Here is a 21,704-nt window from a genome sequence, read left to right as displayed (position 1 = left end):
CTTCTAATTCAGTCAGTTTGTCTGTCAAATCTTAGCATCGGAACTTCTCCGTTATGTGGCAGAGTCTAATGGGGACGGAGATGAGTGCTTCTCCGAGCTCTTCTCTTCGGGGTTAGAGATAAGTTTGTACTTGATGCCTGGGACAGGATGTTACAGCATCACTGGTTTAAGCACCTCTCTGTGCAAAGTGACCCGCTGCTGTCACTTTGCTGCCTGCCTTGAATTTCTTGAGTTCCTGCAAGCCATAGCCCCCTCTCTGAGCTCTCGCTCTAATGTCTGTGGTGCTGCCTTCATTGCAGGAGCTGTACAGCCAGCTCAAAGCCAAGGAGGACATGTACAGCCAGCTGCTGGCCAAGGGGCGACTCATGCTGCTGAACCGCGACGACTCGGGCTCTGGCTCGAAGACGGAGCAGAGCGTAGCACTGCTGGAGCAGAAATGGTGCCTGGTCAGCACCAAGATGGAGGAGAGAAAGGTAGGGTTTGTGGACAGATGCAGTTCGCTCTTGCCCCTCACAAGCTGGTCGGAGAGCAGACACTGCCTGCTTGCTGCTCTGCTTTCCCAAAGGCAATKTTACTGTGGGAAGTGGAGCCAGTCAGGGCTGGAGATCAGGATTTGTTTTTTAGACGACGTTTCCCTTGGTTGAACAGGTTGAATTTTCCTTCCAAACGATGCTGAGAGCCAAGCTGTTATTTTCTTAGATAGTCATAAGAATKGGTTGAATCAAATAGAAAATGAGAATTGTGTTTGGATTAGTTTAGAAAAGAKGCGGGAAGAAACCTCCTGCAGCTCTGAAAGGCACACTTTGTTGGTCCTTTGAGCGAGACAGCTGGCCAAGTTCTCCTCTGAGCTGACTCCATTCTCATGTTTTGGCCAGCGATAAGATAAAACAAGGGACGCTGTGGCCTCAGCCCAGAATAAATTTGTGGTGCTGCAGCTGTTGCCATCGAAATATCATCCACCTTCCATTTCCTGAGCAGCTCTTCCCATGGTGATCCGTTCCTCGGGAAGCTGAGGGTGACGCAGCTGCTTGTGTGTCGATAATGGAGTTGTCTCCTCTTTCATGTACAATTCTTGCCTGTTTGTTTTGAAAGAAACTGATTCTGCAGTGGGCCGCTTTCATTGAAATCGCCTCCCCTTGGTAAACAAGTCATGTTCCCTGGCCGAACCGATGAGGTTCCCATTAGAGGCTCGTTTCATGAGGGACACAAAGCCTGCCTCTGTCTGTGAAACCGCAGATTGTGAACTTYAGCGCTCTCCATTTCCCCCCTTCCTCCCTCTTTCCCTCCCTCCCTCCCTCCCTGCATCCGCGGCGGCAGTCGAAGCTGGAGGAAGCGCTCGCCCTGGCCACAGACTTCCAGAATTCCCTCCAGGACTTCATCAACTGGCTCACACTGGCAGAGCAGAGCCTGAACATCGCACCCCCGCCCAGCCTCATCCTGAACGCCGTGCTGGCCCAGATTGACGAGCACAAGGTATCTGGGGGCCGCAAGCATCCAGAGGGCTCTTCGCGAGCAGAGCTGGGGTGTAGGGAGGTGGAGCGGCACCTTCGTCCTCCCTGCACGTGTAAGGCACTCACAGGCCTGTCCAGTTCTTCTCTTTGCATACRGGAGTAAATTTTTGCTGTTCTTAGGTGTTCGCCAATGAAGTGAATGCTCATCGGGATCGGATCATTGAGCTGGATCAAACTGGGAACCAGCTGAAATTCCTCAGTCAAAAGCAGGATGTGGTTCTGATAAAGAACCTGCTGGTGAGCGTCCAGTCGCGCTGGGAGAAGGTTGTGCAGCGCTCTGTTGAGAGGGGCCGAGCTCTTGATGATGCCAGAAAGCGAGCCAAGCAGGTGAGAAATGTGGAAAAGGTGTGACAAACCCTGAGATGTTGCTAGCCTTGAGGGATAGAAGGTCGTGTGATAGGAAAGGGACTGAGAAAAGTATCAGTGTTAAGCTTCAAACTTCCTCCTATTTCATTTCAGTTCTATGAAGCTTGGAAAAAACTGATTGATTGGCTGGAAGATGCAGAGAATCACCTGGACTCTGAGCTGGAGATCTCCAATGATCCTGACAAAATCAAGCTCCAGCTCTCCAARCACAAGGTAGAGTTTCACTGAAAGAAAAGCAGAGCTGTCTGGCTGGGGTTGAAGGGAGCTTGCTTGGGAGGGAGAGCAGAGAAGCATTGGCAAATGGCATGTTCCACCTTCATTAACTTTAATGGAAAACATATTTGTTTTCCATTAAACAAATGGATCTGTGCAAGAGAGCATTTACCTTCCTTGCAAGGTCAGGCCTTCTAAAGAATTTTTTTTTCCTTTCCCGGCCTCTGGTCCTAAATGTAGGAGTTTCAGAAGACRCTAGGTGGAAAGCAGCCTGTGTATGACACCACAATCAGGACTGGTAGAGCTCTCAAAGAAAARGCCTTACTTCCAGATGACACTCAAAAACTGGACAATTTGCTAGGAGAAGTCCGGGATAAATGGGACACTGTGTGTGGCAAGTCTGTAGAAAGGTAAGTCCAGCAAGAACCCTTCACAAGTAGCACTCATTTGTCAAGGAGTATCATCAAAGGGAAAAGCAGAGCAGAAGAGACAGAATGGGAAGTTAGACGTAGATAATATAGCAGTTGGATGTGATGGGTGSAAGAATCACTGGGCCACAGCAAAAGGAGCTGGGTAAAGAGAGTAACATTTCTGGACTTCAGAAAGTTCACATGGACATTTATTTTTCAGGCAACACAAGCTGGAAGAAGCCCTCTTGTTCTCTGGTCAATTCATGGATGCGCTACAAGCCTTGGTGGACTGGCTCTACAAGGTAGAACCACAATTAGCTGAAGACCAACCTGTCCATGGTGACCTGGATCTGGTAATGAACCTGATGGATGCTCATAAGGTGAGAGAGCCTTTTCCAGGTCTTCTCTATGATATGAGTGGAGCTTGTGTTCCCCAACTACCAAATGATGGAGGAGCCAGGGTTGGTACCTCTCTGCAGAGCTGCATGTCTCAATGCTTTTGTTTGCTGTGGTGGACAAGGAGGGCAATAACAAAGCTACAGGACCTGGAATTCTGTTCTTCCTAGACGTTATCAGACAGATCTATTGAGTTTTGAAGAGGTAGCTGAGTTTATAATCCTTTATAAACTTTGGTCTTGGCAGTTTTCTCCAGCATGTCTTAGAAATTGGCACTCCTCCTGCTGAATTAGGTCATAAGTTCAAATCCCTGGACAGGGCTTGGGCTTCTGTTCAAAGCAGCTACTGCGCTGCAGTGTGAGCTGCTTGGCTAGGACCTGCCCTCCTCCAGGTTGTGATGGTTTCTGCCAGTGTCTGCAGGATGCTCTGGAGGGAATGCCAGGCTCCAGTCCTCCTCTGAGTTTTACCTTTGCTGGCAGTGCTTAAGCTGTCCACGTGCACTTATACTGAAAAGTTTTCAGATGCTTTGTGTGATATCTAGCTCCCAGCTTGCCCTTATCCCGTATAACCAGGTTGTGGTGAACTTGARTGTTCACCCAGGAGTGTGGGCGTGACCTGTGTTAGAAACCATTTCAATTACGACTCCCCTTTTTCCTCCCACTGGGACTGATTTCTGCCCTCTCACCTTGCAGGTCTTCCAGAAGGAGCTGGGGAAGCGCACAGGGACAGTTCAGGTGCTTAAGCGCTCTGGCCGGGAGCTAATCGAGAACAGCCGAGATGACACAACCTGGGTGAAGGTGCAGCTGCAGGAGCTGAGCAACCGGTGGGACACAGTGTGCAAACTGTCCGTGTCAAAACAAACCCGCCTGGAACAAGCCTTGAAGCAGGTAACCAAAGGCTACAGGTGGAAACTCTGGTCTTTGGGAACTTTCTCTGTGCTCTACTTTCCTGCTCTGGAGTTCAGTACAATCACCTTTGGAGAAGATGTCAGGAGCGCTTCCTCCCCATGCCCAGGTGAAGGTCTGGGCCCTGCCAGTTGCCTGTGTAACCCGTGCCATGCTCATTAACCTCTCTGTGCCTTTATAAAAATGGGCAGTAGATCCCCACACCGCAGAGAAACGTTGTCAGAACATCCAGAAGTGCTTTGACAGGACAGACCCACTTTGGTGCTGGAAGTGCCTCCCTTGCCCTGAGGRTGGCTGAGCAGGACATGCCAGTCCTGCAGCAGTTAACAGTCAGAACTGCAAAGTGGTGGGATGGCATCACTTATTTACTTATTTTTTCCCAAGGAAGAGCCATTGAAGGCTTATTTGAAAAGGAAGGATGAAAAGATCTCTCTGATGTGCACAGCAGGCAGATATGAGTAGCCAGGTGATCAGAGACTGTTCGTTCACTATTACATTTGCTAATGTCCAGTACAAGAAAGAGACCTAGACTGAAGTTTAGGGAAAAAAAAAGTCGAAAGGATCATAGGTAGGTTTTATATTAAGAGGGCAATTTACATCATAAAGTACCAAGATGCCAAATTGATCAGAATACAGGTAGTGGTGGTGTTTTAAAAAACATCCAGTTCTCCAGTGCYGCTGATGCAAAGGAGAGGGGAGGGGAGATGCCTAACCCCAGCTTGCTGATTCAGGCCAGCCTGCAGGAGCTCCCAGGAGCAGCAGGACGCTTGTGCTGGTACTGTACAAATCAGGCTGACGGTCAGTTGGGTCTTTTTATTTCCTCTGTTTTCTTAAAAGACCTTTTCAGCCCCTTGTCTCCACAGCTGTTGGCAGTGGATCCAGTGCTGCGTTGCCGTGGCAGGAGGAGGACTAACACGTGTGCTCTGTGTCGCCGTAGGCAGAGGAGTTCAGGACGGCTGTGCACATGCTGCTGGAGTGGCTCTCGGAAGCTGAGCAGACCCTGCGCTTCCGGGGYGCGCTTCCCGACGACGCCGAGGCGTTGCAGTCTCTCATCGACGTTCACAAGGTATCGGGCAGCTCTGAAGCGCTCTGACGGCACGCTGGGACCTACAGCTGCCCTCAGTGTAGGGGGTGGATGTTAGGAGCGGAAGGCAGCTCGTTGCCTTTTCCTTTTAAAGCAGCGTAAGGAAAACTTATAGGCAAGAATATTTCAGAATAACCCATTTGGGCATTGTTCAGGTTGCTGCTTTTTGAGGAACATGAAGAGAAATTAAACTAGTTTTGTAGTAAAAGACTCCAGATGATGAGGGGAATGATATGTGCTAAATAACCTTGATGAAAAGTGTTTTTGTGCAGAGCTCGCAGGTGGCTGTAGGATGGAGACAGYAGAGGTGGGGTTGGAGGGAGCTGCATTGCCATTGCTGCTGTGCTAGCCCTTCACATCCTTCCTATGGACGTCCTCCTTCCAGGAGTTCATGAAGAAAGTGGAGGAGAAGAGAGTGGACGTGAACACGGCGGTGGGAATGGGAGAGGTCATCCTGGCCGCCTGCCATCCTGACTGCATTACCACCATTAAACACTGGATCACCATCATCCGAGCCAGGTTTGAGGAGGTGAGTCCCTGGGCTGCRCCGGCCGGCAGCTGGGAGGAGCGCGCGCTTGCTGCTGGGATGGTGACGGATCGAACTCGCGGGGCCTCCTTTAGACGCAGCCAGGCTGTATCCAGGRAGAGGCTGCTGCCCTGTTCCCAGAGCATACCCATACTCTTGGCTTTTCCCTCCGGTGTCCCATGCTTGGCTCACGGTCATCTTTGCATTTCCAATAGGTTCTCACRTGGACAAAGCAGCACCAGCAGAGACTTGAGTCTGCGCTCTCRGAGTTGGTGGCAAATGCAGAACTTCTGGAAGAGCTTCTGGCCTGGATCCAGTGGGCTGAGACGACACTGATTCAGCAGGATCAGGAGCCAATACCACAAAACATCGATCAGGTCAAAGCCCTCATTGCTGAGCACCAGGTAAGYCCAGGACTGAAGCTAGTTTATTTTCCTGTGCTCTTGGGAGAGGGACAAATCTCTGTGGAGGAAGCATTTGACTTCACTCTCAGTCTCTATTAAAACAGCTTGTTATCCACCCAGAACTGTCTCTTATGAACAAAGCCAGCCCAAGAGACCGACTCAGGCTTGCAGATCAAAGCCAGAGCCGTGTAATAGCTTTCCCACCAGCCCACATCGCTAGCGCTTAATAGACTCCCGTCCTCTGCAGGCTTGGGGTGTCCAAGCGAGAATCCAGAGTGACAGCGGTTCGAGGCTGAGCACATCTTAACGACTGCTCTTGTCTCATCTGTGTTTCGACAGTCCTTTATGGAGGAGATGACACGAAAGCAGCCRGATGTGGACCGGGTCACAAAGACGTACAAGAGGAAAGCTACTGAACCCGCGCACGGGCCGTTCATCGAGAAGTCCCGCGGCAACAGTACGTTCCCCGCTTCCGATGCGCAGCCTTCGCTGCGGCACGTGCTGCGACGGGGAGGAAATGAAATACGTAGGCAACTGATTAGCGTTGATTGTCGATTAACGAGGCATCCTGCACTGATGGCCGCCTGGCATGCAGCTGAAGGTTGGGAAGATGGAGGGGGGGGAATGCAGGTGGCACTAGCCAGAAGGGAGGCRTGCTGCGCCTCTGCGGAGGTGTGCACCAGCAGCCCTGGCCCAGTCTCACTTATCTCAGCAGTGCRGGGAAGTTTGGGCAGCTGCATCTCTCCTGTTCCTTGCTGCAATTGTTCGGCAGCGAGTTTTTTCCTTCGTGCTTGTTCCTTGAAGCCAGAATCCCTTGGGAATGCTCTAAAGGGACAGACAGGAGCACCAGGGGGGTTGCGTGTAAAGCCACCATCCCGCCTAGGAACATTGCTCAGGCCCGTGTTTCCGTTCAGAAAGCGTCTGGCAAGGCTGTGGGAAGGCTTTTTATGTTTGTTTTAAATATAAAGTGTACTTTGCTGCTTTTCCTTGGACTATTCAGATCTACTGCACCCATCGGTGACCTCAAACAATGTGGGGTGTTTTTTTCCCACTTTTTTCCAGGAAAATCTTTGAGCCAGGCAGCCCCCCCCACCATGCCCATTATCTCCCAGTCGGAAACGAAGAACCCCCGGATCAACCAGCTCTCGGCGCGCTGGCAGCAGGTCTGGCTGCTGGCCCTGGAGCGGCAGCGGAAGCTCAACGACGCCCTGGACCGGCTCGAGGAGGTAACGTCCGCGCAGGGCTCTGGCRAGGGCTGGGGCAGCGGCGCCCCGCGGGCTGCTTGCAGGAGGTGCCGGGAGCATCTCACCTTAGTGCCACCTCCTGCACTGTCGTGGTCTCGCAGACAGTTGCTGCTGCATTGCTAAAAATGCCAAAAGAAAGAAAAAATATCTCTTCTAAAATATTAAGGTGGAAAAATAACCTTCTGTAATTAATTGCACGTTAATGAACTGCTTTGTGCCCCTGCAGTCGGTATCATTAGAAGTAATGAAAGCCAGGCCTGCCTTGTGCCTAGTAATCAGTTTAACAATTACCGTGGTGCTGTATATATCTTTTTCAAACATCTAATGTAATTTTTGTTTTTATTTATGCTTAACAAAGCAGCTATGCCCAGAAGTGAGTGTTTTTGTTTTCTGTTGCTTTTTCTGTAGGTCAGTTCAGTTTATATGTATTAATGTTTTTCCTTTGTTTCTTTTAACTTAATATTTGGGGGGGGGGAGAAAAGCTAAAAATTGTGGTGTTGCTTTGCCCTGAGCTCCTTTAACTAGYGGGATCTTGGGAATCCTTTCGGGAGGAGGGAAGGATGTTAGGTTAAACCGGAGGGCGAGTGGTCCGCCGTGGGTACAGGTGGCCCGCGAGCGCAGCCGAGACGTGCCGCCGGGCTCGGGGAGAGGGAAGGGTCACCGTTTTKCCCGGGAGGAAGGTTGTTTTTCACCTTGGTGGGGACACTGCTGGCTTTTCTGGACAGATGAGCAAGAATGCTCCAAGCTGCTTAGAGGAAAAGGGACTGGGAGATGGGTGCCCAAAACTGAGACAGGAACGGGACATCCACCCAGGCAGAGATTGGGGAAACRTTAGGCCAAATCCTGGGGAAAAAGTGCCCAAAAATGTCTAAAAAGAGCTGATGTGTGTGTGCGTCTGTATGCAAGTAGATGACCTATCGGCGTGTCGTGCGTATGCAAACCTGGGGGTGCTTCCTCCTGTGTTGGTGGCTCCGTGACGCCCGTCCCCGTGGTGGCTGTCGGCTGCGCTGTGTGTCCTTCTGTGCCGGAAAGTCAATTTAAACGGCTCTGTCGCTAACAGCAGTCGCTAGCTAGACCTTCCTGGAAGCGTGGCTTGTGAAGGGTCAGGGCTAGYGCCCAGAGCTCGGGCACAGCCTGGTCCAAGGGCTGACGTTTCTAGGCTGTCGTAGAGCTGGGRGGGCTTGGGGGGAGTTTTCCGGTGCTGACTCCCACGGGTTTTCTTCCAGCTGAAGGAGTTTGCAAACTTTGACTTTGATGTCTGGCGGAAAAARTATATGCGCTGGATGAACCACAAGAAGTCCCGCGTCATGGACTTCTTTCGGCGCATCGACAAAGACCAAGATGGAAAGATCACCCGGCAGGAGTTTATTGATGGCATCCTGGCCTCTAGTAAGTCTTCATCTGCCCCCACCCAAGTGCCGCCGTTGCGCTCTGCCGCCCGTCTCGGGGAGCCTTCCTTGGTGGCAGCTCAAGGGCGGGTTGATCTGTGCCAGACGTGGACAGAAATCGGCCAGAAAACGGCCGCCTCGGTGTGGCAAGAGGCTACTCGAGGCCTGGGGTCCAGGCGCTGCTTTGCAGCCGCCGGCGGTGCCAGGCGAGGTCTGAGCATCGGTTACTTATTTCCTTCCCTGTTGCAGAGTTCCCCACCACAAAGCTGGAGATGACCGCGGTGGCTGACATCTTTGACCGCGACGGGGACGGCTACATAGATTACTACGAGTTTGTGGCCGCTCTCCATCCTAACAAGGACGCGTACCGCCCCACCACTGACGCAGACAAGATCGAAGATGAGGTAAAAGACCTAGGGAGACGGGCCGTCTGGTTTGGGGTGGCTCAGGCTGTGGTTTGGCAGCTGGGCTTGGGGAAAACGAAGAGGAAGGGAGAAAAGGAAGGGAAAAAAAAAAAAAACAAAAGGCTTGTGTTGGTGCTGACCCAAAGTAATTTGTCCTGGGGAGGCTCCTGCCGCGGACGGGAGGTGGAATAAGCCCCGTCTCTGACTCCTGCTCTTATTCGTGCCGGCAGGTCACAAGACAAGTGGCCCAGTGCAAATGTGCCAAGAGATTTCAAGTGGAGCAGATCGGCGAGAACAAGTACCGGGTAAGGCAGCGCGGTCCGAACTCGGCTCTGACGGCGCGAGCGCTGCTTTTGCCTCGTGCCTAGAGACGAAGCCGCTTAAAGAGAGGCGCTGGGCGTCCGCTTTCCGCTCAGCCGAAGCCGACCGAGTCCTTAAGCCGCCCGCGGGAGGCGGCGGCTCCGGCGGCGTTTGCCCGGCGCCGTCCCCCCCGAGGCGCTCGGGCCGGCCCCGGGCAGATCCCCGGGTTGCACTCATAAAAGCGGCTCTGTTTCGGGGGAGCCCGGCCCCGCTCGCCGCATGAAACGTTGTATTCGCTCCAGCCAGCCGCTGCCCTGAGGCTTTTCTCGCGTGCGAGCGTACCTTACGCCTGTGTTTTTCTTAGCTCTTTTCTAAAGGCGTAGAATGATTTCCTTAAAGAATCTCTTTGTAATGGACTGCATGTTTAGGTTTCAAATTATTCACCGAGGTAAACTTCTGAAATGAGCTGGCAGCTGACCTGCCCGGTTTCCTGTGCGCTTTTTTTTTTTTTTCTTTTCCCAGGACTTGCGTTTTGGCACGGCGCAGCCGAAACGCAGAGCTTGCCCCCRTCGGCTGTGTCCGATTTCAGGCTCACGCGGTGAATTTCCGCGTGTGTCAAATTGCAGCTTCTACTTTAGAACCAAACAGCCTAAAATCCACAGATTTCTAACGACCTGCAGTTAACAGTTTTCATGATTATTGCACTGTTAATCCCATAAAATGTTTTTCTTGTTTCTCTTCCCCCYTCTTCTTCCTCTTGATGTTCCTTTCCCTCCCCAACCCTTATCCTTCCAAAACTTGTCTCCTTCCGTAGTTCTTCCTCGGCAACCAGGTACAGTTTGCCTTGTAATGCTGCCTCTCACTTCCTTTTAACAAACGTAGCTTGCTGTCTGTCCGTGCTGCCCATCTGTCCTGTGGGGCTGTGGGAGGATGTGATCTGAAGCGCTGCCTTGGAGAGCTTGTTGTGCTGCTCAGCAGAGCCTGGTACATAAAACCGCGCGAGAGTGCGATCCGGAAAGACGACTGAATTGGGCTGAAAGAAGGCAAAAGTTCGGTAGAAAACTTGAGGCTTAACAAAAATTGAGAGATTCTTTTTTTTCCCCTCGGGAGCTTCTGCAAGGGCCGTTCCCTCTTTGGAGGGACCAGCAGCCTTTACAAAATCACAGGAGTAAAACGTCCCGCGCCAGGACTGTGTACCAGGCTCTGGCTGGGTTTGGGTCGCAATCCCCATGGAATGAGAATGCCGAATCCGCACATTTTAATCCCGTAGGTAACGATAACTAAACCTTCATCCCTGCTGCACCCACTGAGTAACTCCTCCCTGGAGCCAGGCTCTCCGAAACTGCATGTTTCCCCGTTACTGTTCTCGGAGGTCAGCGTAGCCGCCGGCGTAGCTGCCAGCTGGCTCGCGCGTGGTTACTGGGGCGGGAGCCGCGCGTGCCGTTAGCGAGATACGCTCCCCCCACCCGGCCAAAGGGAGGCACGATGGTGCCTTTCCGCAAACGTGGTACCCTGAAAGAAAGAAATTCCGATTTCCAAGGCAAACGGATCCAAGACAGCTCTGGTTTTACTTTAGATAGAAAAAGCTTCAAAGGCAACTGAAAAATTTTCCGAATGTGGCAGTGCAAATGAGAGTCAACGTGCCACCGGTTTTTGCCCAGGTCAGAGGAGCTCTGCTCCTGCGCTACCCAGCGGCCTGTCTGCTCTGCGACGCTGCAGCCCGGCTGGCTTGTGCCCGTGTTTCTGAACTAGTTTCCAACCCAGCGTTTGAAGGACACCTTGCGCTGGAGCCCGGAGGGTGGGAAAGACGCTTCTGCTCCCCTCCCGACGGCCGCGTTGGAGCGCGGCCCCGCAGGAAAGACGGGTCTGCAAAGCCGCCTGCGCTGCCCGCGTCCCGCCCCGGCCTGCCTCGGACTCTCGTTTTTGTGTTGTCTCCCATTTTTTCRCATTCTCACCCACACTGGGAAAATGTTAGTGCTTTTTCATCGTTCTGGAGATGGTCTCGCTTTCAGAGGGGGGTTCTCTTACCTCTCATCGGAGCACGTGCTCTGCAAACCGGGCGGTAAAGTGGCTACGTCCGAGCCGGGCTTCCGGCATCCTGTTCAGACCCCGCCAAGTGCCTCATGGAGGAGGAAACCACGAGCCTGGGCTCGGCTGCCCGGGAGGTTTAGGATAGCAAGAGGGAGCTTTGAGAAATCAGCCACACGCTTCTGATTCAGGGTGCACTCATTTGAAATTGCAGATGTTTAAAATCACTAATGAACATTGCAATCACTAATCATCATCGCTGCTGGATCCCTCCGTGGATTCCCACCATCCTGCACTCACTGAAGCATCCTCGTGGGGCGAGGGTTTCTGCGGCGGGAGCTTTCGAGCTGGTGGGGTCAAGTCTGAGGCTCAGGGAAGTACCTGGCCTTCAGACTTGGCGAGAGGTTTCTCTCTCGGTGGTGACGCAGCACTGCTTGCCTTGCTGGTTCACCAGCCTTCAGCGATCCGAATCAGCCGTCTCTTTTTAGAGTGGACTTGCACCAGGAGTGTCAGTGCATCAACTGCCTCTGTTCCCTTCATAATAAAGGGGAAAACCACAATTCTGACTGAGAAAACCCATCTGAAGATGAATTCCAAATTCTCATTTGCAGTTTTAAAGAAAAATCTGTCTCTTGAGCTTTAAAACTAAAGGATTTTGGTAGTTGCATCATCCTAAAATCACACAGCGGGAAAAATTCCTCTAAAKTGGTGCAAATATGCATTTATTCCCGAAGAACGTAGTTGTAGAAACCCCCCAAATATTTAATAGATCAGAAAACATTTAGAACCGCACAGAAAATTTTTAAATAGTCTAGTCTTGGTTCTGGCCTGTGCTTTGCTCTGGTGCAGCCTGCTCTGGAAAAGAGCTGCGTTTCCATTTATGTCCCTGTTGTTTGACCTGCTGCTTTCTTGGTTCTGCAGTTTGGTGACTCCCAGCAGTTGCGGCTGGTCCGTATTCTGCGTAGCACTGTCATGGTTCGAGTTGGTGGAGGATGGATGGCCCTGGATGAATTTTTAGTGAAAAATGATCCTTGCAGAGGTAAGACAATTCCCATTTTTTTAACAACTCATTCTCTTCTCTTCCATTAGTATGAGCCTGAGAACTTAACCAGGGACATTTCTTGTCCGTGCTGACTGTAAATTGCCAAACGGTACCAGATACCAGCAAAGTAGATCTGGTTTATCCAAGTCACAGGCAGGAGCTGGAGAAAATGGATCAGAAATATATCACAAAATTTAGTGCTGCCAACCTGGCAATTTTACAGCAAATCTCGTTGCATTTAGGTTTCCTGCGGGGAGAGGAGGAAGGGTTGCATCTGTTGTTTTTAAAACTCCCGCGAGTGGAGTTGCATTGCCATGCTGAGGATCTTGGCTTTCCTTTGAAGCAGTCAATATGTGCATACGGTCCTTGGGTAAAGGAGTCAACTTTGTAAAGGTGACATCAAAAGTGAGCTCAAAACGCGGAGACAGTAAAATCCAGGTCTGAGCCACTGGGGAGAAGATGCCGTGGGCCCGGATCCTGGAACCCACGGCGCTGGCCGTGTGTGCGTGGCCCCAGCGTGGCGAGAATTCAGGCTAGTCCTAATCRTTAAGGAGTCATCTCTCCCGTGACTTTAAATGACTTCTTTGATAGACAYGTAATGCATTTCTAGTACAAATTTTCTCGGCTCATCTTCTGTCGAGGCTGAAGGCGCTGTTTCGGAAACGCTGAGTCCCGCAACACCCAGCAGCGCAAATGCGTATTTGCAGCGAGATCTGCTGCCAGTCCTGGGTCTTCCTCTCGTGCCTTAAAAACATCTGCCTTTTTTCCTCCTCACTCAGTCCGYGATGGTCAAAACCTGGCCCTCCCTCCTTTCTGGGCTGCCACGTGCTAGATTTGAGTTTTAGTGAGGCTGCATTTAGACATCGTCGCTCGCGGAGCTGTTTGGGGCTAGGTTGGATCTCTTCGGAGGAGACTCCGTGTCCTGCTGTAAGTGCACCTGTAGGTGTCATGTGGCTCAGCTGTGTCCCCAGCCCAGCAGCAAAGCAAAAGCGATGTTTCACTTCAGCAGAAACACAGGTAAAAATAGAAGTGCAAGAAACTCCTAGACAAATCCAGCTTGAGGAAGCCGCAGCAGTGCATTAGAAAGAAAACACAACCTGGATCTTGAGGTTTTCGGGCTCAAAAGTTTTCCTGGAGGCTCTATATTTGCTCGCCACGACCTTGCTGCAGGGCATGGCCTTCCCCAGCTCCCCCCACACCAGCCGCCGCTGCCTGGGGCCGGCAGCAGCCGCCCGTCCCTCCTTTCCCCCCAGGTCGCTCTTGACCACTTTTTCTGCGTTTTCCTGCTCTGTTCATTTCCTTGTCTCTTGTGTATTTTCTTTATTCCAGTTCACCACCCTGGAGGTAAAATAAAGCGCTCTGACTCCAGCTCATCGATTGCCAGTCAGTCTCCGATAGGTTGGCGATTTTCTGCTTCCTCCTGTTCCTGGCACCCCCCGGTCTTAACCGGCGAGAATGGCTTTGCTCCCCCAGCCCCTAACCTCCCTGCCCCTGCAGACGGCGYAGCCGCCGCCGCTCGGCAAGTTCAGCCGTTTCCGAAGCGGAGCGACCTCGTAAAAGGTTGCGGCGCTGCGGGCCGTGCAGGTGTGCAGCCTCCTCGCCGTCGCGGCCAGGAGGATGGAGCCTTTCTCCTTTTTTCCGCATGGCTCTCCGTAACCGTAGTAACCAAACAGCTTAAATCCGCCTGTATTTGCTGTCACGGCACCCTGTGAGATAGTGGTGTGCTCGGTCCACGATGCCAAGGTACAGAGCTGCAATCAAACGAAGCCTGGGTTTAATTTAAGCACCTAATTTAGGCACTTTAGCTAACCACCCAGCTCCAGGCACGGTCGGCAAAGGCAGAGGTCCCTCCTGGGGCTGGCTCCGTCCCCCAGAGAGCTGAACCGTTTTGGAGAAGCTGCCTTGCCTTCCCATGGGCTGAAGAGGACTGCCACCTCTGAYGTTTAAGCTAAGGAGGGTGGATGARGTTTAAAGCACTCGAGAAAGACTGTGTAGGGTCYGTGTAGCCCAGGGACGTGGCATCCACAGCTAATTCCCAGGTAGCAGCCATCCTTCCCGCTGGGAGTTTGAGCATGGTCTGCTGAGAGCTGGGTTGGTGAGACACGTTGGGAAGTGAAGGTTGGGACAGCTGCCCCAATAATGAAGACGAAGGTTGCAAACCACACTAGGGAATCAGGATCACCTCATTTTTTTAAAAAAATATTTGGTCTTGAGACCCTTATCAKGGGTCAGTAGCTTTTGTACTGGATTCAGTCCTCTGCTGGGACTGGTTGCCAGAGCCTTGACCAGGCAACAGATGTGGGAGCTGGATATGACCCCACAGGTGACTTCTGGCAGTGGGAGCACCCTTCAGGTCCCACTTCTTCTTCCATGTGCAGCTCTCCTCCATYGCCATATCATCTCCTGCTCTTCCTTTTCTAATGTTGTCCAACAAAGCCCATGTGGTGGTCAGAGAAGCTGGAGTAACTCACCTGCTCCCCTGCCAATTCTGAAACATTTTTTGGCCTCACACTTGGTGTGTTTGTGGCCCCATGGTGCACACAGATAATCAGCCTGAGAGTCCTGTTATTCTGCTGCTTGCTGCTTTATGCAGGTATAAAAGTCGCTGGCCATACTGTGTTTGTCCCTGGGAACATTTGACAACTTTTAGCTGGCAYTAGGACATTAATTAACAGAACAGGAAGCCATGCTGCAGAGTCCAGCAGCTGACATATGTATAGATTATGTTTAAGGAAAGGAAAAAACAAGCATGCAGCTGGAGCTGTGTCTTCTGCAGCTGCTGCCTCCCCAGCAGTGACGAGCGAGGGCTCGTAGCAATCCCGGCTGCCCCGTTGCTCTAGGAGGAGAGGAGCATTTAGCAGCTCTTACTGCAGCCCGCTGCATATTTTGAAGAGGTTAGGCCTGTTGTCCATATGTCCCTATCTCACCGGGGTCTTGGAGATGTTAATTGCTTCGGGTGTTTTCTTGCCTAACCATTCTTTGCTTCTGTTTCCTAACGGTTGTTGCTGAACTCAGCATGACTCACAACGTGTGCTGCTTGCTTGGTGTAACCTCCAGGGTTTTACTAGTGCAGTTCTGCTCCGTGGGCCTCCCCCTGCTAATGCTTCGCAGCGGATGCTCCGGAGCGCTGACGCCGAGGTCATTTCCATCACTGGGTTATCTCAGCGTGGTGCTTCTGTTTTGCAAGTGGTTCTTTGGCTTTCTGATCTGTAAYGAATCAACTCTAAAATTGCTCCTTTGTCCTTTGAGGCTTTTTGCATGGCCTTGCTCTGTTATACCCCATGACTTCAACGAGTGCCCGTTGGCCTAGGAGCTGAAGTCCGCCAACCTTCTCTCTGCCTGGTTTCTCCTCMCTTGTCAAAGGGAGACCCTCCAGCTCTTGGGGGCGTTTGGATGGAAATCTTAAAATTGGCCATTGGTGGGTGGYGGTCACCTCTCTTTCTTGCCAGAGCAGAATCACAACCTTTCGAAGCTGCTCGTAGTATTTCTAAGCCACCCTTAAAATGATATCAGCCACTGTTGTAACGTGTCTTGCTTAAAGGCCAGCAGGAAGTCCTTCTCCGAAGGATACTAGAGAATAATAGATCATCTGGGATGAATTCATGGGTCTCCAGCAGCTTCTAATGGCCAGTTTTTCAAAGTGCTAATCTGATGGAGCAAGAGAACTGGGACAGTCTTGCTGCTGAGGCAGGAGGACCAGCAAAGGGACCTGCTCGCCCTCAGAGGTGGCCTTTCCGAGCCGTTGCAAGGATGCGTGCTCCGACATCTTCAGCCTCCTGAGACTTGGTGCCGGTCATGAATTCACGTGAACCACTGCAGATCTCAGGAAATCTTTTTGTTCCCTTGCAGCACGAGGACGGACCAACCTTGAACTTCGAGAGAAATTTATCTTGCCAGAGGGGGCATCGCAGGGAATGACACCGTTCCGGTCACGAGGCCGAAGATCAAAACCGTCTTCCCGGGCAGCCTCCCCAACTCGATCCAGTTCTAGTGCCAGCCAGAGCAACCACAGCTGTGCGTCCATGCCCTCCTCTCCAGCCACGCCAGCCAGCGGAGCCAAGGTAGGCCTTGCACTTCAAGCTATTCTCCAGCTTTCTGTTCCTTTCCTTTAGAAACCAGCAGCCTCCAAACCCATTCCGGTGAGATGAGGAGCTGGATGGAGGAGGAGCGGGAAGGTTGGGGTTCAGGACTCAACATTACTCAGATGTTCATGGTGGTGGAATCTGACACCGATGTGTGGGATGGGGGCGGGATGGTTCACTCGTGTCCAGGACAGGTCGTCGTCTTGTTCCTCTCCACCGTGAGTGTGGCTGTAGCTCCTGCTGGCCGGCCGGCCCCGTGCGCCGAGCGCGAGCAGGCTCAGCACAGGGGCCCGCGGTGCTCCTGGAGCAGCAGCCAGGCTCTGCATCTTCCCCAGCCTGGAGCTGGGGCGTTGGGCCAGCACGAAGGAAGAAGTGATTTCCCGTTGTCTCTCCTTTCCTACCACATTGTTTGCCCATGCATGCTTTATTTTGTCTGTTTTTTTTTTCTTTTTGGAATTTAATATATTTTCCGTTTGGTTCTTTAGTTTTGTTTTTGTGCTGTTTATTTTTTTTCCCATTTCAGATACTTTTCTGTTTCATTTTTTTCACTCACTTCCACCTCTTCCCCCTTCTCCCCACCCTCTCTTTGGATTTTCCATTTCACAGACTCCACATCACTTCTCTCGATGTTATGACAAACCCTGGTTGATAAACAGTAAAGCGGGCACCCCCCTGAGGGGATACGATTATTCCGACTTCCAGCTCTCGAGCACCGAGGTAGAGTATGGTCTCCTAGTCCCAAGGACCTGTTGAAAGGCCGGAGTGCAGCTGCCAAAGAGAAGTCCTGCTTCCTTTCCTGTTTAATGCTTTTCCTTTTATTAGACCGGCGCTTGTTAGCACAGCTAACGCTGAGCCTGGTAGCGTTTTTCATGGGTTCCTAACTCGGCTTAAAYGAAATATCAGCCTCAGAATAAAATGCAATGCGCAGAGTTATCTGCTTGTGATTTATATTTACTAGTTGTCAAACGTAAAGAGTAATATTTGGCATGTTGTGCTTTAAAAAAGAGAAAATTTCCAAGCTTTAGCAGCTTTTAGGGATTCAAAACAGACCATGAGTGATATTCAAAGACTGAAATCTAACAGCCGAGTTAAGACTTGAAAATCAGCTCCAGCGCATGCACGGTAACCACTCTGCCTTGGGTTTTACGAAGTGCCTGTATTTATCACTGCGTTGAAGTGTGTTTGCTATGTCTGGTAAGGTCGCCGGCTAGCTTGTGTTGGTGCTCAGAGCAGGATGAATTCGCGCTGAGACTTCGGTCTACCTCAGATTTCAGCCTCCTCGTGGACTTCCCTGACTTTGTGAATTGGTGGTGATAAGAAATACCTGCTAGATTTTGGTGATTCACTTCAAAGATGATTTGCACTGTTAAAATAACTTGATTTTGCTTGAAAGCACTTTAAAGCAAAGTGGGTTTTTTGTTTTTTGGGGTTTTTTTTTCAATCATCAGGTCAGCAGCACTTTCTGACTTACCCTAAATTACCTGCCTGTTGCTATAACTTGTTTATAAAGCAGGATCAAGGCCCAGAATGGAAATCTGTGGTAATGAAAGCAGTATCCTCACGATCCCTCGTCATTTGAATTTAATCCCCACAGCGACGGAGGGGGAGCCTGCTGCTCGGCTTCCCTCCTGCTGCTGCCCTGTTTGCCGTGGCTCCGGCTTTGCGAGGTCCAGAGATTAAGTTCTCCAAAAGTCTCCGAACCGCAGGGAGCGGAGGGAAGCCTCTCCAGCTGCTGCTCTGAAGCGCGTGGAGAGGCACCGGAGCGGTGTCACCTCTGCAGCTCGCTGGTCCCCGACGGAGGGACTCGGGCAGTTGCTGCCTGCAGTAACGTTGCGCTGCCCCCGAACTAAAGCTTGGGTTCGTGTCCGAAGCTGGCGCTGCCCTTTCCAGCTGGACTCAGGCGCCCTCCCTCTCTCCTCGACGCCGTCCTCTTGTCCGTCCGCGTCCTCCRCGACGGCGGGAGGAAGCCGCGCGTCGGGCTGCTTTTTCCCCCTTGTTCATCTGCAACATCTTAAAGGTCACGGAGGGCGCCCGGGGTGCGGGAGCAGCCCGCGCCGCGCTGCCGGAGCTTCCCCCTCCGCGGCGTCTGGTCGTTGCTGGTGCCTCGTTGTTCGCGTTTGTGCGTCCCTCGGAAGCCAGCGCAGTGCTCGGCGTGTGCGCGTGGACCTGTCCCAGGGACGCGCACCAGGAGAAAGTCCTCCTGACTTCCAGCGCAGCTACGTTCCTCCAGCAGTGATTTTTTTTCTCTTTTGTGCTTACGCTGTGCTGTATTTAACCTTCCAAAACAGTCCTGTGCTGCTTAGATGCTAAAATATACATTTTTGCAAGATTTCTCTTTGGGGAGTTTTACACCCCAGATGATGATGCTGTGCTCCTCCAGAGGGATAACAGCTTTACTTTTTTTTTTTTAAGCAAAAAAGATACAGCTGTGCATCAGCCTGCAGTGCACAAAACTGCTGTTGGGATTCGCAGGATCCAGCCTGTTTTTCAGCTGCTGCTGGAACGAGCACTCGTGTCCTCCTTGACCATTAAGATGGACGTTTCCTACGCGTCAAAATCTCTTTGCCGGGGCGCCGCTCTCGGACGCGCCGCCCGTCGGGTAAGGCAGCTTGTGCCCGCGTGGCGTCTGAGCGCTGCTCTCTGCTCTTCGTCCCAAGGTCACTCCGGCGGCGGGCAGCAAGCTGAAGCGACCCACCTTCCACTCCAGCCGGACCTCTCTTGCTGGGGACACCAGCAACAGCTCCTCTCCGGTCTCCGCAGGTGCCAAAACCAGCCGAGCAGGTCAGTAATTCCAGGATCGAATAGTAAGAACTCGGATCGCTGCGGCTCCTAGGTGGGTTTTAGGCTAGGAGAGGAAATGCTAACGCCGCCCGGGAGGGTGGCTGAGCCTCCTGGGGACGCGGGGACGGCGCGAGCCGCTGCGCTCCCGCCCCGGGGAGGTGACGGCCCGGCTTTCCGGGGTGGAGGGTGTCCGGGTTACGGAAAGCACCGGGGGGCCGGCGCGGGGAACCGCACCGCCGGCCCGAGCGGGTCCCCCCTCCCCGCGGCRCCCTCACCCCGCTCCGCCTTCCCCTCGCAGATCCCAAGAAAGCCGCCAGCCGTCCCACCAGCCGCGCCGGGAGCCGGGCGGGAAGCCGGGCGAGCAGCCGGCGGGGGAGCGACGCCTCCGACTTCGACCTGCTGGAAACGCAGTCGGCGTGCTCGGACACTTCGGAAAGCAGCGTGGCCGGGGGGCAAGGCGGCTCGCGCCGCGGCGTGGCCAAGCCCTCCAAAATCCCAACCATGTCCAAGAAAACGACCACTGCCACCCCAAAAACTCCCGGCCCCAAAAGATAATACTGTACCCGAGCCCTCCCGAGAGAAAGAAAGACAAAAAAAGAAAAACAGAAAGAAAGAAAGAAACCTGTGTCCAATTTTTAACCCTGCTACGTACATTGGATGTATATTTATTCTAAACAGGAGAAATTATATTGTTAAAAGTGTAAAAGAATAATTGTGTTATGAAGCTGCCTTATTTGTTTTTTTTTTCCTTTTTTGTAAGTTACTATTTTCATGTGAATATTTATGTAGATAAAAATTGCCTCTCGACGACCCCTGTTCAAAGAGGGGCCTGGAAAACTGAAATGTGGGAGAGAAGAGAAAAAAAAAAAAAAAAAGGAAGCAAAAAAGGTCAAGATGTGAAAGTGTAAAGAAAAACTAAAATATAAATAGGATTTCTGCGCGGTGCAGGGTGTGAACCTGCTTTATCTTTTAGGATTGTTTCCTAAATGCATCTTTATAAACTTAACTTGCTGTCTCAGCAAGGTAAATTATATTTAAAAGCAAAGACCTGAATCCTACAGTGTTTAAGGAACTCTCTTTTTGTAAATCACAGATACCTCAAACAGAGAAACATGAGGTGAGGGGACTTGGGGCTTACGTTTCCATTTTTTTTTTTTTTTAAGTTACGTGATTTTACTTGAGAAAGCGGAGATTGAATTAATTAAATTTGCACACACTACAGCTAAGTTCATTACAACTGCTGTCTTTAAAATACTGTCCCAGCAACTTTKTTCTTTAAAAACGAAGAGTAGCGGTGGGTTTGGGGAGAGGGTTCACGCGGAAGCTCTCCGGAGGAGACCACACTCGTACGATTGCAGGTTCGGATCACTGCAACGCAGCCTTTGGCGGTGGCGGGATGAGAAGGGCGTTCTCMCTGCCCGGCCTCCACGTTAGAGGATTCTTCTGGATTGACGGCCTACGAGACTGACTCGAGTTGTTAATACGGAATTGCTATTTATCTGCATCTCTTTTTTCCTATTTATTATTTAACTGGTCATTCCACTTCAAACCAGGCTGAGATTGATGTGACCTCTGCTCCTAGAAGAAATCTGGACTTACACGCACAGTCGCTTGTCCTTGAAATGAGTCTCACCAGCACACTTGCTACAAGTCCTGTCTCGCTTTTGTACGCTACTTTTTCTTTGTAATAAAATCAAACTGACCAAGTGACCAGGAGATGGGCGGGGGAGAGGGCTCTCCGGAGCCCCTGTATTTATTAAATATTGTTCCTCTTCGGCTCTGACCATGTTGCTGTGTGATTCTCTCAATTGGTTTAAATTGAGGCAAAACTGAAGCTCTACCAATGAATTGTTTAAAAAACAGACACATTTTTGTATTAAAATTGCTTGCGGTAATAAACGATCTTGCCTCCTACTTTATTCCGAAGCGTTAGCGTTTTAAGTCCGAGCGAGGGAACGCGTCTCCTGGCCCGYGCAGCGGTGGGAGCGAGCAGCTCCGCGGGGCGTCTGTCCCTGCTCAGGTTTCCTTGCGTGACGGACGGAGCAGGGGCTTCTTGCTCCACCACCCACTCGAGAAATAAAGGGAGTTTTCTGGGGGTGCTGGGTGCCCCCTGATGTGGGTGTCTGGAGGGTGGTTGAGGTGAGGGTGCTGGGTGAGGTGGATGCCTGTGGGGTGGGTGCATCATGGGGGGTTGGTGCCCATAGTGATGGTGCCTAGTAGGGCAGGTGTCCAACAAGGTGGGTGCCTGGTGGGAGGAAGTGCCCACGGAAGATGGTACTGGGGGTGGGTGTCTGGTGGGATGGGTGCCAGGTGGTTAAATGAGTGCCCACTGGGAAGTGGGTGCCTGGTGGGGTGGGTGCCCGTGGAGATGGATGCCTGGTGTGGTCGGGTGCCCATGGGAGTGGATGCAAGGTGGGATGGGAGTCCAGTGGGATAGGAGTCTGGTGAGCTGGGCTCGCCTGGAGGCTGGTGCCCATGGTGGTGGGTGTCTGCTGGTGAACTGGATGCCAATGGGGATAGGTGACTGGCGGGATGGATGCCCAGCATGGTGGCTGCTCAGTGGGGTGGGTGCCCAGAGGTGAAGTCGGTCCCAGGGGGGTGGATGCCTGGGGCAGTGGAT

At 52.0% G+C, this 21,704-nt stretch overlaps 1 protein-coding gene across 18 annotated transcripts in view; it reads left to right on the top strand.

Annotated features, from left to right (window-relative positions):
- MACF1 (microtubule actin crosslinking factor 1) overlaps positions 1-21,003 on the top strand; it is a 120,691-nt gene extending 99,688 nt beyond the window's left edge. For 8 of the 18 annotated variants that reach the window (XM_085305102.1, XM_085305111.1, XM_085305103.1 and 5 more), the window contains 22 exons: positions 300-473; positions 1,318-1,473; positions 1,632-1,838; positions 1,971-2,090; positions 2,331-2,500; positions 2,721-2,880; positions 3,589-3,783; positions 4,739-4,867; positions 5,271-5,414; positions 5,627-5,815; positions 6,155-6,272; positions 6,878-7,041; positions 8,286-8,448; positions 8,697-8,851; positions 9,082-9,156; positions 9,966-9,983; positions 12,101-12,218; positions 13,551-13,619; positions 16,071-16,282; positions 16,910-17,020; positions 18,961-19,084; positions 19,383-21,003. In XM_085305102.1, coding sequence (XP_085161228.1) covers positions 300-473; positions 1,318-1,473; positions 1,632-1,838; positions 1,971-2,090; positions 2,331-2,500; positions 2,721-2,880; positions 3,589-3,783; positions 4,739-4,867; positions 5,271-5,414; positions 5,627-5,815; positions 6,155-6,272; positions 6,878-7,041; positions 8,286-8,448; positions 8,697-8,851; positions 9,082-9,156; positions 9,966-9,983; positions 12,101-12,218; positions 13,551-13,619; positions 16,071-16,282; positions 16,910-17,020; positions 18,961-19,084; positions 19,383-19,639 — 3,228 coding nt within the window. In that variant the 3' untranslated portion in view covers positions 19,640-21,003. The remainder of the gene's footprint in view (positions 1-299; positions 474-1,317; positions 1,474-1,631; positions 1,839-1,970; positions 2,091-2,330; positions 2,501-2,720; positions 2,881-3,588; positions 3,784-4,738; positions 4,868-5,270; positions 5,415-5,626; positions 5,816-6,154; positions 6,273-6,877; positions 7,042-8,285; positions 8,449-8,696; positions 8,852-9,081; positions 9,157-9,965; positions 9,984-12,100; positions 12,219-13,550; positions 13,620-16,070; positions 16,283-16,909; positions 17,021-18,960; positions 19,085-19,382) is intronic. The other 10 variants (XM_085305098.1, XM_085305100.1, XM_085305107.1 and 7 more) reach the window with 6 other exon arrangements.
- The last annotated feature ends 701 nt before the right edge of the window (positions 21,004-21,704 follow it).

Source organism: Rhea americana, unplaced genomic scaffold (genome assembly GCF_003343005.1).
Source record: "Rhea americana isolate MKP2758 unplaced genomic scaffold, rheAme1 scaffold_215, whole genome shotgun sequence".
In the NCBI taxonomy this organism is placed as follows: Eukaryota; Metazoa; Chordata; class Aves; order Rheiformes; family Rheidae; genus Rhea; species Rhea americana.
The sequence above is the reverse complement of the archived record's forward strand: the minus strand, read 5'-3'. Positions and strand labels throughout refer to the sequence as shown.